Source organism: Artemia sp. Qi Xiang Cuo, chromosome 18 (genome assembly GCF_049724085.1).
Source record: "Artemia sp. Qi Xiang Cuo chromosome 18, ASM4972408v1, whole genome shotgun sequence".
Taxonomy (NCBI): Eukaryota; Metazoa; Arthropoda; class Branchiopoda; order Anostraca; family Artemiidae; genus Artemia; species Artemia sp. Qi Xiang Cuo.
Window position 1 is genome coordinate 41,005,941 of NC_142811.1, and position 17,445 is coordinate 41,023,385.

The 17,445-nt window shown below is 36.6% G+C and overlaps 1 protein-coding gene across 1 annotated transcript in view; it reads left to right on the forward strand.

The window, feature by feature from the left end:
• The first annotated feature begins 4,687 nt into the window (after positions 1–4,687).
• Positions 4,688–17,445, forward strand: part of LOC148941501 (protein-glucosylgalactosylhydroxylysine glucosidase) — a 110,798-nt gene continuing 98,040 nt past the window's right edge. The window contains exons 1-4 of the mRNA XM_089103816.1: positions 4,688–4,925; positions 7,455–7,660; positions 9,899–10,015; positions 13,383–13,567. Of these exons, the coding sequence (XP_088959942.1) occupies positions 4,759–4,925; positions 7,455–7,660; positions 9,899–10,015; positions 13,383–13,567 (675 nt within the window). The 5' untranslated portion in view covers positions 4,688–4,758. The remainder of the gene's footprint in view (positions 4,926–7,454; positions 7,661–9,898; positions 10,016–13,382; positions 13,568–17,445) is intronic.

Genomic DNA, 17,445 nt, shown 5'->3' on the forward strand with positions numbered 1-17,445 from the left:
CCCCTAGACGGGCTGTAATTTTTTTTGTTTTACTGCACTTACAGAAGTCTCCATTAACGCATGTTCTAACTACTGTAACTAGACCCTAAAACTTCTTTACATTACGTTCATTCCACAACTTTTCCTCTACTGCCGTTTCCTCCTCGAGTATTTCCCACTTCATAACATAGCAACAGTTTACCCGGTGTATTTTAGCTAGTTCTCGCCAGTCGCCTGAAATGTCAAAACAAAGATTTCGTTCCAGTATATAGTGAAATTTGAATGTGCGTCTGTCACGAGGACTTTTGTCGTTTAAGCGATATTAATGTGGGGAAAACGCGGACAAAAGATGCTTGACAGCTTTGTCATTTCAAAGTCTCACTAGAACGGATAGTTATTAGTATAACTAGTCCCCGAAGCCGCGCCACGCCGACATGACAGCGGCGAATGTGTGATTTAGTATCGGCGGCGGCGCGCCGAAATTGTTTTGGCAGCGCGCCGCCGATTTTCGACCGGCAGCGCGCCACGGCGTGCCAATTCTTTGATTAAAAATAATAATAAAATTCCACTTTACCAAGCACGTTCAACCTCGATTTTAGTAAGGATTTTTAAATGGTTGGCTAAAAACAGACAAGAACAATATGACTTACTTGACTTACTTACTTGTTGTGTTTATGTTTAACATCGCATTGTTCCTAAAAAATCCCGTGTTTAGTCATTTCCTTCTTGTTAATTATTTCGGCTAGTGTGTGTATAACTTTCAAAGTTTGAAGTTCAAACATCTCCTGTTCATCAAATACATACGAAAAAGAAGTGAAAAAACAAAACAAATAACAACATCAAAAAAATACTGTATACAAGTCAGATACCATGGCTTAACAACACCAACAATTTTAAATCAGCGGTTACATCACTTCAGTTACAGTTGATGTAGCAAAAGTGAGTTTGTTCACTCTGCCTGGAGCCATTGATCTTTTTTTCAGTCACTACCAGTCCTGTTGTGCTAAAAAGCCGTTTAGCTGGGGCACTTGTGGCCGGTACAGCCAGAACTTGACGAGCTTAAACTGCCACTCACGGGATTTGATACTAGCATTGGACCTTGGGGTCCCACAGAATGCCGCAAATGGGCTTTTTCTTTGTATCTGCTGAAATAAGTTGTTTTTATAAGGGAGAACTAACCTGCACCTTTACCATAGGGCTCCTGCGCCCTACAGTGCAGGGGGAACTAAACTGCACCTTTACCCTCTTTTCTTATCAACACGGAATAACCCTCCAAAATTCTTTTCTAAAAGAAGTGGTGAAGCTATAACGTTTCAAGTCAAAGTTTAAGGCTACTTCAACTTCAGTGTGCTTTGCTAACTGTGAAGAAAATGTAACTCATTTCTATAGATATATTTCTATACTAGCTCTAGATAATCTACCAAGCGGGAAACTACCATAAATCAGCATCGATAAATAAATGAAACCCAAAACGAACAGAAATTACAATAAATAACCGAGTCAAACTCAAAACGAGCAGAAATTAACATGAGTTGGGCTCAAAACCCCTATGCCTTCCCAAGACCAGAGCATGATTTTCACTTTACTGAAAAAATATAAATGTTTTTATTTTCATTAGTTTAATAAATCAAATAATATTAACATTTTGATTACTAAATATCAGTATATGTATATTAAACTGACAATGCACATTCATTTGTATGTTTTTCAGTAAAGTGCAAATTATGTTCTGGCCTTGGGAAGGCATAGGAGTTTTGAGCCCAACTTATAATAATTTCCGCTCTTTTTGAGTTTGACGCGGTTATTTATTGTAATTTCTGTTCGTTTTGGGTTTTGTTTATTTATCGATGCTGATTTGTGGTAGTTTCACGCTTGGTAGATTATTTAATTTTGATTTTGCTCATTTTTTGTTTAATGGGATTCTTTACTTTTCTTTGAAAAACTTACTTCGCGGAAACAGTTTTTTAATTAATTTCTGCTCGTTTTATATTGACATAGTCTTTTCAGGGAAAAAGAAAATAATACTTTAAATCTTTTCGTTTTTTTTAAGAATTTATAGTTCGGCCTGCTATTTGTATGCTGGAAAAAAAATTTCAGCAAAACTTAACAACTTGGATCCTTTTAAAAATCTGGACACAAATAGTAGTGTTTAATTTAGATTCATACCTCTTCTAGTTGACCTGAAATGGAAAACTTGATAACATTCGCAAAAAAATTTGTTTACTTTCTTTGATAGCTTGAATACACTTGCGCTATTTTGATTTGGTCAAATTTTAAGAGCAGAATTTTGAATATAATACCCTCAGTTTTTCTTGGGATACTGCTGAAATGCCTTATTGGGAATTAGCATTAACAGAGTGCATTTTTATTTAATCTTAAGGAAAAATTTACTTTTAAAACATAAAGGAAAATGGAAGGGTGGGCTTGGGAGGGGGATTAGTGTCCCTCCAATCATTTTCGACTATTAAAAAGGACATCAGCCCTTTCTATTTTCAATCGAAGGATCCCTTTTCGAAGTTCCTACGACAACTCCTTCGGTACGAAGTGCCCTGGTGTAAACAACAACAACAACAACAAAATGATACATTATAGCCACATCGATCTCTACTATAAAATGTCAAGCCTTCCAATCACTTTCGATTATTAAAAAGGGCACTAGGCTTTTCAGTTTCCAATTGAATGATCCCTTTTTGAGTTTCTATGGCAACGCTTTCTATAAACACCGTATATGCCACCGGGGTATAAATTACAACCCTTACCCTAAGGGCTGTGAGGGTGGTTGTCTTCCTCTAAGACATAATTTCAATATCTTTCTACTACGTTGTACAACATGGCTATCTGAAAATTTTGATTGGATGTGTTTGGGGGAATGGTGGGCGCGGATGTGGTGTTAGTTGCCTTCCAATCATTTTCGACTATGTAAAAGGGCACAATCCCCTCCAATCTCTGATTAAATGATCCGTTTTCGAAGTTTCTACGACAACTTCTTCGATATGAAGTGCCTTGGTCTAAAGAAAAAAACAATAAATAATACATTGTGCCAAGATCGTTCTTATATACCCCCAGGGCATAACTACAAAACCCTTGCCCTAAGGGTTGTGGGGGAGTAACCTCCTCAAAAAACATATTTTCTCTTTGGAAATCAGTTACTCTGAACAAAATGGCTATCTTAAAATTTTGATTGGATGTGTTTGGGGTAACGGTGGGCTTGGAAGGGGTGTTTCCTGCCTTTCAATCACTTTCGACTATTAAAAAGGGCACTATCTATTCCAATTTCCAATCGAATGAACCCTTATTAAAGGTTCTACGACTACTCCTTCAATACGAATTGCCCTGGTATGAAAAAAAAATAATGATACATTGTGCCATCATTGCTCTTTACTTAGGCAGCGCGATTGCGCTGCCTATGATAACATCCTGAATTGCCTAATGCTCTTCTATCTACCTCTTTTCATCCGAAAAAAATCAGAAAGAAAAATGAACAGAATTTTAAAGTGGAAGGTAGAATTTTTGTTTCAAGAAAAATTTCTTTTTCTTCTTCCTTCGAACCGATATACATGTCGAGCCCAAGATGACAGTATTTATATTTAAGAAACAGATTAGCCGGGATGACGGTTGAAGCCCGGAAGTCGATATCGATAACCAAAAAAGAGAGAAAAAAACAAAAAAACGGCGGCGTATTAGTGACGCCGTCGCTGCTAGAATCAGCGGCGGCGTCAGCGTGCTGATGCAAGCTCGGTGGCGCGCCGCCGTCTTTTTTTCGGCGGCGCGCCGCCGACTTTTAGGCTCGGTTTCGGGGTCTAAGTATAACTGTAACCGCAAGTAGCTCTTCAATTAGTTATGTTGGAAGTGGCAAACATGGACAAATTCCGAACACTGCAATCATCTTTTAACCCCGTAAGCGTTCAGAGTGATCATCCAACAAGGAATACATGATTTATTTATTCGGGAATTGTTGCACAAGTTAGGATATTGCTGGAAGAAATTGCCAGTTTTCTGTGTATTTTGGTGAATATTAATCGCTTTCAAAATTAATGCCTGTGTCAGAGTGGTCCTTGCAGTTGCCCCGTGTGTGGAGGGTGGGAAGAAAATTTATAGCATTTTCTGGGGAAGTGTGAAGGGTTATGGGTCTTGAGAAAGGAAATATTTGAAGGGGACGAGGAGGATGCACCTCATCCCGTTCAAAAATGGGAAATGGGTGTTTTATTAGTATTAAGAATCTGGCGCGGCTTATTCGTGTGGATATAACCCATCCTGAGGGTCCTAGGTGGTGACTTAGTTTGTTTGTTTGTATTAGTGTTTTTGTATGACATTCCATGCTTTAATGTATTTTATCAAAAGTTTAAATTGAATCCCATGATTGTATTTGTATGTGTTAATTGTATTTGTATTTTTTCTTGGGGCCATAGTCCTGCGGGTTTTTTGTGTCAAATATATTAATATATACTATATTATGTGATTGAAGGAGAAAATGGCTTAATGAACGATTATAATAAACATCTGTTTTACTTTGCGATGCTTTTTCTGTGAGATGTCTTGCTTCTTATAAAGTATCTAAAATTTCAGCAAAAACAATCATGATAAAGGATATTATCTCAAATTAGCACAGATGTTTACCCTATACGCTAAGATGTTTACGTAACGGAAGATATTAAGTCAGAACCATAGCAAACATAAAGACTTCTTATCCAACAGTCAGAAGCGAAATTGTCTCCATCGAGATAATTCGTGTCTCTTATGCTGATTTGTAGTCTCTTTTAGTCTCTTTTGTAGTAAACTATGCTTTATCTTAGTGTGTTGACACTTAATGTAGTTATAAAGTTTTCATATGGGGATTTGCACTTTCATAAACATTGGGATGACTACCTGGACTATATTGAGGATGATAAAATGTTAACAAAATTGGAGGATATTAGCCTTCATCCATCTATCTTCGAAAGTACAAGGTATTTATTATTTGTTATCATTTCTTCACTATTTTATGTTTTTATGTTTTTAAAGATGATGTGCTACTAGTGCCAGTGTCATCCCGGAAATGGGGCCTGGATAAGCCCAAGTGACGTAGCATGGGATAGAATATAAGGGGCTGACACCCCACCAGAGAAATGTGATCATTACCACATAAATACGCACTTAGTAAAACTTTTGGGAGTTTAAGGGGCGGTAGCCCCACCCTTCTTTGTGAAGCTGGAACTTTTTATTTATTTACGTTGTCCCTTGATTATTGGGTAACTGGGAAATATCCATATAGTTTTTATTTCAGTATTTCTGCTTTATAACTAAAATCTTGGATTGTAGTTTGAATCTTGGGTAAAATTGAAATCTTTTGGTTTTATTCATACATTCTTGATAATTTCTGTTCTTTTCAAGTTTGCATTATTGTGTGACCTTATTTTTGCTCGTTTTGTGTTGAATATGACTTTACTTTTCTTTGAAAGATATTTTTGGGAAATTAAAAAAAAAAATTGTTTAGGCTAATATAATTATTTTGATTATTGATTAACTGTGGGAATATCCTTAGTCTTTTTCAGTTTTCTGCTTTATAACTAAAATCTTGGATTGTAATTTAAATTTTGGGTAAAATTTTAATCTTTGACATCGGTCTAGTGCATAACCACTTCCAAAGAAAACATGTTAATAAAATAAAAGAAGTAACATTAAAGGTTGACAGTCTCTGTTGCATAACCGCTTCGAAAGAAAAATGTGAATAAAATAAAAGTTGTAGCATTAGAGGCTTTTTTTACAGCCTTTTCATTCAGAAAACTGAAAAAAAAACTATTGGAGCTTGATCAATAGATACACTAATTTTTTGTTCCCGTGAAATCCCCGTGACCACACAGGGGTATCCTGAGAATTTTAAGTCTTGTTTCCAAGCTTAGATTTAGTTTCTTTTTTTTTATCCCGTCAAATCCTGCCAATTGTTAGCAAAAAATTTTTGTTGGCTAACAATTCTGTCTCTCCTGTCCTACCAAAAACTGTTAGCTGACATTGCTAGCAATAAATTGGATTGCAGGAAAGAATCAAATTCATTTTTTTATGCTCTTTTCAAATATCATAGGCTATCCCCTTTTGCGACAATGCACATCACCTGCCCAATGGTCCGAGGTATAACCTACTACTAATACTACTACTACTACTAACAACTCAACAGCTCCGAGCCACAAAACAGTCACACTTCTACACACACTCCTTTTTCCCAATCTGTTCAAAACTTCTCTCTTTTCTCCCCTCTTTAAATTTTTCATCTAAAATATGAAAACTAAATCTAAATTCAATTATGTATTTACTCCAAATTTCTTTTTTTTTTCTTTCTGTAAACTTAACAAGTATTTTTGTTGATGATGATACTGCGACGTCTAAAATGCACACTGTTCGAAATACATTCTGTTTTCGTTAAGACCAAATGCAATTATAGCCTTTATGAGGCTTGCTATGCTGGTAACCCCATTCTTATTCGCGGTAATGTTTGCTCGTTTTAAGTCTGAATTGATTATTTTTTTTTTAATGTCTGTTCGTTTTAGGTTTTAAGTATTCATCCACGAACTTTTGTTCCATTTAATCTTGAGTTATTATATGATTATCACCGGCTCATTTGTTTTTCTCCCATGACACATATTGAAAATCACTTCGTTATTCTAGTTCAAACAAGTTGCAACATACTCCCCTTTCTGATGCCCATCAAGTTAGTCTGCAGCTTGAATGTTTTGCTCGTTTTTGCTCTGTGTACTCTGTGCTCTTTTTGCACTGCGAGATCAAGATTCCACATTTTGGGCCTTAGATCACTTTATAGTGAGCTAAGACTTTTTTTTTGTTTTGCTCGTGTTGTCACCACTTCTAGATTTAGTTCATTTTGCTGAGGACTTAGCTTGTTCTTGCACCGAGATTAAAGATTTTTGTATTGTTCTGGTTTAATCTAGGTGCAACACGCCTAGCCCTACCCCATTTCTTAAAATTCGGTGTCTATGCAGAAGGAAGGGTTCTCAGAAGTCAAGGGCCCCAAGCTAAACCTTCAATTCCACGGGTTCAAATTTGTCACAAGTTTCCAGTTTAAAAAGTACAAGATGCTTACCTTTTCTGCCGCATTGTGTCTGTGAAGAATGAGCCGGCTCCATGATTTGGGGCTCTTACCATTAGGGTTGCGTGGGTCACATCCCCCCAATGAGTTCCTTTTTTTACTTTTCGATTATGGAGCAAAATCGTCATGTCAATATTTTGATGCAATGCCATGAAGTGTTAAAAAAAATTGGTTTTTCCTTGCTTCTTTTCGCTCAGACTATCTGTCTTGGCTTTATCTCAAAATTAGCCATGGCTTCATAGCAATGAGATTTCAAGTTCTAGAGCAGGATCGGTGATAAATAAATGAAAATACCAGGCTGAAGTTTTCCAGTCTTGAATGATGCTATTATTTCCTATTATAGGTATAGCTTGACAATATTTTTTACAAGTATTAATTATTATTATATTTATCTTTTCAGCCTCCCTGTCTTAAGATATATGCCCACTGTTGGCAATGGGAAAATAGCTAGTATCGTCACATCTGACACAGTCTACGTGGATGGAGTGTATAACGGTGAACTTGGAGAATCTCACAGAGCCCGTTTCCCAAACTTCATTAATGCTCGATTAGAGTTTCCAAATTCCCAAGTTCTAGGTAGAAGATACAAGGTTGATGCTGAAAGAGGTAAGTTGCTGCTTCTTGCTTTTTACTAGTAATGGAAAAGTCGATTTTTTAAACAAGTTCTGATCACTCTTGCTTTAATTAACTTACTTAGTTCTTCCCGTGTGAGCTGGCACATAATGTGACACCTCCCCACGATGACATCTCCGATGCTGCAGAAAAAGATCTTCCATCAACGATCCGGGCAGCGTAATGCACAATATTCACATCCATACATAATTCCTAGGAGGACTTTACCATTAAGGATCCAGAGCTCCAGTTTCATGGAATAGGGCTATATTTTTTCACACGTTATTCACACGGTAATTTCCCATTCAAGGCTCCAATTTGACTATATGAGGCTCCCAGGGCACGTGAATTCTTCGTTCTCCCCAAGCATATGGGTTTCAACTTGGAATAGCGAGGTGCATGATTCTTGTTTTCAGCGTACTAATTGTCATACCGGATATCTGCTTTTTTTGAGAGCTCAGTGATATTTTTCCGCGGCTTCTCACTTAAATGAGACAAGAGAGCACATCGTCAGTAAAATCACCGTACCACGTTATACTTTATCAATCACGGGATAATGACAGTATTTTGTGCGATTTTATTATTATTTTTTATTTAGGAATTAAGTAAAAGTGATATTCAGAAAAAAATATCCTACTTTCGAGTAAAACAAAGAGTATCTGCGGAATCTCCACTCAGGGGTGATGCAGAATTAATACTTGGGAGGGGTGAGTATACCAGTGAAACCTCGGCTCTCCCCTTCCTATTATGTCCCTCCACCCTTATAATTGGTGGAATTTCCGACCTTCTCTGGGTAATATACCGCTAAAACTACCGCATAGATGCGTCCCTGTCCTCACTGCTTCCCAATGCTACTTTTAAGTACTATTCTGCAAACTGTCCCAGAGAGCCCCTTTCATAAATTGGCAAGGAAGGCGTGTCTGCATGTCAAGAAAACTTTTAGATGGCAATAAATTTGAAGGGGAAAACAATTGACTGATAAAAAATTTACAGTACTCGAGTATGCTTCCAGTTAGATGATAAGATGTCTTCATCTGAAAATAATACTTGACTTGCGGGAATTAGAGTAGATTAGAATTGTTTCTCAAACATCAATTTGAAAAGTGTTCCTGAGAATAAGACAGCTATATAATGCTTTAAATGGAGGTAGATATGTTGTATGCACTAACCCACTCAATTAAAATAATTGATTTAGAGCGAAAATTAATTCCAAGACTAATTTTTGTTATATACAGAACCTCCAATGTATGTTTTCTTTAAAGCAAGAGACAAAACAGAACTGCCCTTGATTCTACAGTAAACTTATTGGGGATTGTGCTTATTGGGGACCCTTATTGGGGATTCTTTGCTTAACTATTTTTTCGAGACAATATATTTAGTCATACAACCGCATTGGGGTACGGAAGGGGGATCATTTCATCCACTTTAAGAGTATAACCTTAACAGAATATGACATGATTCCCCAAGGTTCAAATTTCAATCTTGCTCGTTTGAGATGGAAACGACTTGCCTTCCACATCTTTATTCTTGACTATGCTTATATTCTCTTTTTTTAAATTTTACTATTTAAGTTAATATAGAATAGACTGTTTCCTTGTTTAGTTTTGGCTATTCATAATATCGTGCATCTTACCACTGATACAATCTAGTTCTTTTTACCCGGGTAATATATTTATTTCAATATTTGGACGGTTATATTACTCAATACTGTTGTTCATCTACGACAACTAATCTAATATCATCTACTATTTACAGTTGATCTTTTATGTACCATACTTTTATTTAATATTAGCGTCCCGTCTACCGTCTACTCCTGCCTTAAGGTTACCATTATTAATTCAATTATGCTGTGCAAGTCTCTCTTCAAGTTCTGTTTATCTCTGAAAAGTTGGATTCCTTTTTTCTACAATTTATTTCGGTTTGTAGACATTTTTCTTCTGTATGTTTCCTCTCATTTCAATATGTTTCCTCTTTTCTTTTAAGCTATTTGTTATTTAATCTTCAGTACATTATTTCAAGAAATTCAGTGCTGTTGTTTAATGCATTGCCTTTACGTCGAAATCATCCTCAGTACCAATAAAGTGAATTAGATTTTGTAAAAGGAATTCCCTGGAAATCCGACTAGCTGGAAATTTCAGCTTACAGCAGAAAAGGTTTAATTCTTAATAAATAGCAAAAGTGATTTTATTTTGTCTTTTTAATTTTTGTAATGGCTTGTTTTTCTTTTTTAAGGAGTTTATATAGAGAACATCGTGTTAGAGAAACATGAAGTGGAGCAGCGTTACTTTGCACATAGAGCACACAGAAGCATATTAGTGAACCAAATTTTTGTCAAGGAAAAAGTTGCAGGTAAATTGAGTTCAATTTATTTTTCTCGTTAATTTAGGTAGAAGTTGCGTTAAAAATCTACAACTTGTTGTATTGACAGGGTTGTGCAAAAACTAATACTTTGATTAATTCGTGAGTGCTCCGTTCTTAACGGATTCAAAGTTATGCGGCGTTCACAACTCAAACTTTTTCATTTTGTAATATCAAGCTAGTTTGTGCTAACACATGACCGACATAGAATATGTAAAAAAAAAATTATATTTCGTCATAAAGGAGTGGAATATCTGAAATCTTGATTCGATTTAATACGGAATATGCCTGCATTATGTTGGTAAGCCAATAATTCGTGTATTTTGTTTGTCCCGCCTTTTCTACTACGCATGGCAATACTCGTCCAGCCAAAATTGCAATTCAGAGCGGAAAAGGAAGGAAAAAGTAAAAAAAAGACTGAAATTTTAAATGAAGATCATAACAGTGAGATGGCATTGACAAAGGAAAGAGCAGTGTAGTTCCCTTGAGTTATTGCAATATTTTTTTACTAGAATATTTTTTTTCAACTGGTATTTAGTTTTCAGCGAAGTGCAAATGAGGGGATCTTTTATAAAGACTCATAATTTACTCAATGATTTCTTCCTTATAAGCTCACTCCTTTCTGTCGCATGAAAAAAATCAAATGGCTTAGTAAAACATTAAATTTAAGAATTGAATCAAAATTTTATATTTGGATTTCAGGCAAAGGCAAAGACACTCTTGCCTGATACGGGTCTAAATGGGTGCTAACACCGCTCGTATTGGTGGAAATTTCTCTATTTTCTAAGTTGAGCTTCATTTTTTATTCGATTTTCTGTTCGTCTTGGGTTTTGTTTCTTCATTTATAGAGTTTTTGCTATTTTTAGGTTTTACATGATAAATAAGCTAATTTCTGCTTGTGTCAAGTTTTAGTTCATTCTTTGCTTTTCATGAAAATGTGCTTTTGAAACTATCATCTGGGATAAATTTTTTGGTTGATATGATAAAATCCGGGAAATGGTAACTGCAGCCCAAAACCAACTTCACAGTATTTCGTAATCGGAAACATCTTTTAGAATTTTTTTATATAGGCCTGAAATCCCTTGGATATGGCGCAGGGTCAAAAAATAATCCTTTTTGAGAATTGCCAAAGTCAAAAAATTTTGAAGGGAATATTTAGTTAGAGCGAGGTGTTGCTCACTCTCACAAGTCATGTACAACCAGACGGCGCATGTCATGCGCAGTGGAATTTGGCCAGGTGTGGCAAAACTGTGCCAAGCATGCTGGCCGGTACAAGGATGTGCCGTTAACCATCACAACAAATTAGGAATGTAGGAATATAGGAATGTAGGAATGTTATAAATTCTGTCAAAAACAAGCGGTGAACAAGCATCGTAGTGTAAAATAAAGAATCGTATGTAATAAAGAATCACTCAGTATTACAAAACATAGCAAAATAAACGATCGATTTAAGAATAACGGATTAAAATTGCCAAAAAGATAAATATAGGTACTAGTTTGCTACTAAGAAAAAGGCACTCACATATACTTGAGCACTTGATTCCTATGCAACAAGTAAAAAATAAAAAAGAGTTCACCCAGCATTTTTTTTTAGATGTTGGTATGCCAGCAAATAAGGCCCGAAAAGGCAAACTATTTTTTTTTTATTTTTAACGGCCTTAAACTTAAAAAATTGAGTCGATTCAAAACCATAATTAAACTATTATGGATTAAAAACTACGGCAGATTGGATATCTTCACTGAATGTTAATGTTTAGCTTAAGATCTAATTTGTATCCCAACAATGTAGTTGTCAGATTTACTCTAGTGTTGCCTATAAGGCTTCAATCTAAAGTTGTTTTTTTTTTATACTCAAAGCCGCGTCACATGGAAAGGGTAGTCGCATAAACTTTAGAGAGAGGATTCATTCGATTGGAAATTGAAATTTCTGGTGTTCTTTTTAAGAGTAAAAAAAGATCTGAGTGTCATGTTCAACACTGGCAAATGTCTTCTCAGAGCCCATGTTCAACCATGCTATTCTAGCGCATTGCGACTTTGAAGAACCCATGTCCAACACGCTTGGAACCTTTAAGATGGAAACGCTTTGATGTTTTGCTGGGTTGAACACGGAGAACCTAAAAGCGGTTCTTGTCGAACCTTTTCAAAAGACGCTTCAAACACGGTGCCAGAAAACACAACTCAGGTCCCCCACACCCCCTGGGGCAAGGACAATACGTTACGCGAGTCACCTGTTGTTTATATACACGGTTTTTTATTGGGAGGGGGGACATGTTTGACTCCGGGTCTCTAAAAAGACGAAGGATATTAAGGTGAAGCCTCCAGGGGATGTTGAAGGGGGTGTTCAACAAAATGGAAGCACACTATGTGCATACATGCCGGTCGTCAAAGGGCTTATCATCAATATCTCTGGAATGGCTGAGAGTATTAAGGTGGAACTTTAGTGCATATTGAAGGGGATGCTGAAAAAGTGATTGGAGGGGAACCAGTCATCACCCTGCTAATTATGATATCCCTCTTCTAAACACCGATCGAAATTTTGACTTAGCAATTTTTTCATAATAGTGAAAGGCCGAATAACTGTTCATCTGGGGGTGCCAATTCAAACTTTTCCATTAATTACATATGGGATTTATTATTGGTAATGGGGAAATGCATGATCCTGGCTATGTCAAGCAAGTGTAAGGTAATAAGATGCAAATTTCAGGGCATATTGAGGAAGATTTTGCGAAGTGATTGGATGTCAACACCTCCCCCCCCCCTCACCCATTTTAGATTTCCCCCTTGACACTGATCAAAATTTTGATATAGTTGTTTTTTAAAATGGTCAAAAGGTTCAATAACTATGCTTCTGGGGATGACTTGACCCTTCAGAACCTTCGGGCAAGATCTGTGAGTTTCTCCTTTGCCCATTATTTGCAGTTATGATTTATCATTGAAAAAAGACGAATGCTTAATTTTGGATTGGTACAAAAAGGCTAAAAGTGTCAAGGTGAAAATTCAAGGAATGCTGAGGAAGATGTTAAATTAAATCAAAAGACACCCCTCGAGTAAAAGTCCATAAAAAAAATGCATTCTTATTATCAACTACATTAAGCGAAAAATAATAATGTAAATCTGACAGATTAGAAGCAAAATTCCTTTATATGAGCCTACACTTCGTTTTAAATCGGAACCGATTGAAAAAGGCGGATAACTGGTCAGGGGCGTACGTATGATTTTTTTGTAGGAAGAGGGGGCTTCTCTACTTACGTCTCTATACCTGGTGCCTTCTCGAATTTACAAAAGTTTATATATACAAGGCACCATTTCAGACGCATATGTTGTAATGTTAAAATTAATTTTGAATTCCTTTTTCTAGGCTCTGGTCCTCTAGAAGTAGAAATTCTAATAAATCATGGTATTCCAAGTACAGATATTGTTCCAATGGACTGTGCTAGTTATTTCAATAGGACAGATGTCGAACAACAATTTGGTCATACCGCCACTGTTGAGGATGAACGATACCAGAAAAGTACCATCAAGGTCTTCCAGGCATGGAATAAGGTAATCTAATTTCTATAGCAGTTAAACTCTGTCCTACTTAGCGTAATGTGGTCGTAAAGATTTTATGCTTTAGGAAACTCTTAGTCAGTTTGCGAAGAATAGATTTTGCCTTTTCTTAATTTTTGTATGAAACTATGAGAAGACATCGACTTTGTAGCACGCAGCTCAACCAATACCTAATCCAAACTTATAACCAGGTATAAAAAAATAGGCCTATTCTTCAACTGAAAGTAAGGATTAACATTAAAACTTAAAATGAACAGAAATTATTACGTGTATGAGAGGAGTTCCCCCTCCTCAATAATATGCTCTTCACGCGAAAGTTTATTAGCAATTTTACAAAAGCTTCTTAATGTTCTAATTACCCCAGTTTTTCTGGAGTCGTTCTTGAAGAACTGAGACAAAAAGTCAAACTTTAGCATGAATTACTCTTGTTTTTCTGGAGTCGTTCTTGATGAACTGGGACAAAAAGAAAAACTTTAGCGTGAAGAGCAAGGTCTCGAGAAAGAGGTAACCTCCTCCTTGAGGGGTTTGACTCCTCAATTAACATTACCAATTAACATTATGACCCCAGACAATTACCATTAACATCTCCACATACAAAATTGAGTCAGCAAAGAGAAAGTAAGACAAATAAAAAGCATTTTGTATAGGAATTCAGGCAGGAATGGGGGGGGGGGGCTAGCTGCCCTCTAATCTTTATGGTCAATTAAAAAGGGCATTAGACATTTTAATTTCCGTTTGAAATTAAAATTACGAACTCTCCCGATATTTTAAAAATAAAAATAAACACACATCCTTGATCTTTCTTCTGACAAAAAAGTACTAAATTCCACGTTTTTGAATATGGGAGCTCAAAGTTTTGCAGTAGTATTCTCTGATACGCTGAATCTGATAGTGCAATTTTCGTTAAGATTCATTACATTTAGGGGATATTTCCCCCTTTTCCGGAAATCAGGCACATTTTCTCAGGCTCGTATTCTTTGATGGGTAAAATTAAACTTGACGAGTCTTAAATTTTTGGAATCAGCACTATAAGCCAATTCTTTTAATATATCTAGGCCTATTGATATCAAAATTCTGGTTTTTAGAGTTTCGGTTACTACTCAGGCGCGTCGCTCCTTAGGCCTACTTACAGTTCGTTACCACGTACTGTTTAATAAGAAAATAAAACGACTTTAGTATTATTAACGCTATTCACCTTATTCATGGCGTGTGGGCAAAAATGAAGGATGTTTATTGCCATTATTCTCCTATTTAGACAAGCCAATACACAGTGGCATGAATTCATTATTTTTTTTTGGGGGGGGGAGGTGACACAAAAATTAATTTCCAGGCCGGAGAATGGTAATTTTTGTCATTTTTTTCCGTGAAAATACCCCAAAAAGGATATTCATCTGTGACAATATAAAAAAAAAGTATTTTTCGAAATCTGGGTGAGGCAGTTTCCCCCTCCCCAATTGGCACCGCTGCCAATACACCAATAAGGAAGAAAAATATTAATGTTTTTACTCTTATAAATATAATAAATCAAACAATGCACATGCATTTGTATTTCATAGTAAATACATTCATTTGTATTTAGGCAGCGCAGTCGCGCTGCCTAAGTAAAGAACGGTGTTGGCAAAACGTATTATTATTTTTTTTTTTTCTTTAGACCAGGGCACTTCGTATCGAAGGAGTTGTCGTAGAAACTTCGAAAAGGGCTCATTTGATTAAAAATTGAATTGGCTTGTACCGTTTTAAATAGTCAAAGGTGACTGGAGGAAAACTAACACCCCTTCCACGCCCACCATTTCCCCAAACACATCCAATCAAAATAGCCATCTTGTTCAGCGTAGTTGATTTCCAGATAAAGATCATGTTTTTGAGGAGGACACTCCCCCAGAGCTATCAGGGCAAGGGTTGTAAGTTATGCCCTGGGGGCAAATAGGGTTTTTATAGAAAGTGTTGTCGTAGAAACTTCAAAAAGGGCTCATTCGATTAGAAATTCAAAGGGCTATTGCCCTTTTTAATAGTCGAAAGTGATTGGAGGGCAACTTACCCCCCTCTCACGCCCACCTTGTCCCCAAACACATCCAATCAAACTTTTGAGATAGCCATTTTGTTTAACGCAGTTGAAAGTTCTGGAAATTAGGTCTTTGAAGATGACAACCCCTTCACAGCCCTCAGGGCAAGGGTTGTAATTTATGCCCTGGGGTTATATAGGGTGTTTATAGAAATTCTTGTCGTAGAAACTCAAAAAGGGCTCATTCTATTGGAAGTTGAAAGGGCTAGTGCCCTTTTTAATAGTCGAAAGTGATTGGAAGGCTTGACATTTTTAGTCAAGCCTCTTGACATTTTTTTAAAATTCTTTTTAGATAGCCATTTTGTTCGAAGTAGTTGAAAAAAAACGGAAATTATGTTTTTGAGGTTGAAACTCCCACCACAGCCCTCAGGGCAAGGGTTGTAAGTTATGCCCTGGAGTCATATAAGGTTTTTTCTTATAGAAAGCGTTGTCGTAGAAACTTCAAAAAAGGCTCATTCGATTGAAAATTCAAAGGGCCAGTGCCCTTTTTAATAGTCAAAAGTGATTGGAGGGCAGCTTACCGCCCTCTCACGCCCACCTTTTCCCCAAACACATCCAATCAAACTTTTGAGATAGCCATTTTGTTTAATGTAGTTGAAAGTTCTGGAAATTAGGTGTTTGAAGATGAAAACCCCTTCACAGCCCTCAGGGCAAGGATTGTAATTTATGCCCTGGGGGTATATAAGGTATTTATAGAAAGTCTTGTCGTAGAAACTCAAAAGGGCTCATTCGATTGGAAGTTGAAAGGGCTAGTTGAAGGGCTGAGGGTAAGGAACGGGAAGGTAATAGTTTTAGTTATTTGGTAAATGGGAGGTATGGTTGTGTCTGAGATTAGGATCGGTGACCATTCTGCGTATTATGTTAAATTGTAATGATTTTGGTTCTCGGCGTCCAGGAATGGACTGAGTATTTTGAATATATGTGATTTATTATTTTCATTTGTTAATAAACCCATTGAAGTTGAACTAGTGCCCTTTTTAATAGTCGAAAGTGATTGGAAGGCTTGACATTTTTAGTAAAGCCTCTTGACATTTTTTTGACATTCTTTTTAGATAGCCATTTTGTTCGACTTAGTTGAAAAAACCCGGAAATTATGTTTTTGAGGATAACACTCCCCCCACAGCCCTCAGGGTAAGGGTTGTAAGTTACGCCCTTGGGGCATATAAGGTTTTTTCTTATAGAAAGCGTTGTCATAGAAACTTCAAAAAGGAATCATTCGATTGGAAATTGAAATGGCTAGTGCCCTTTTTAATAGTCGAAAGGGATTGGAGTGAAAGTAACCTCCCTCTCACACCCACCATTTCCCCAAAGACTTCCAATCGAAATTTTGAGATAGCCATTTTGTTGAACGTAATTGAAAGGTCCGGAAATTATGTCTTTGAGGAAGACAACCCCTCCACAGCCCTCAGGTCAAAGGTTGCAACTTATGCCCTTGGGCATATAAGGTTTATATAGAAAGTGTCGTCGTAGAAACTTCAAAAGGGACTAATTCTATTGGAAATTGAAACGGCTAGTGCCCTTTTTAATAGTCAAAAGTGATTGGAGGGCAACTAACCCCCTATCACGTCTACCATTTCCCAAAACACATCCAAACAAATTTTGAGATAACAATTCTCTTCAACGTAGTTGACAGTTCTCGAAATTAGGTCTTTGAGGATGACACCCCACCCCCCACTCAGGGCAAGGATTGTAAGTTATCCCCTAGGGGCATATAAGGTTTTTATTGAAAGCGCTGTCGTAGAAACTTCAAAACGGCTCTTTCGATTGGAAATTGAAAGGCTTAGTGCCTTTTTTAATAGATGAAAGTGAT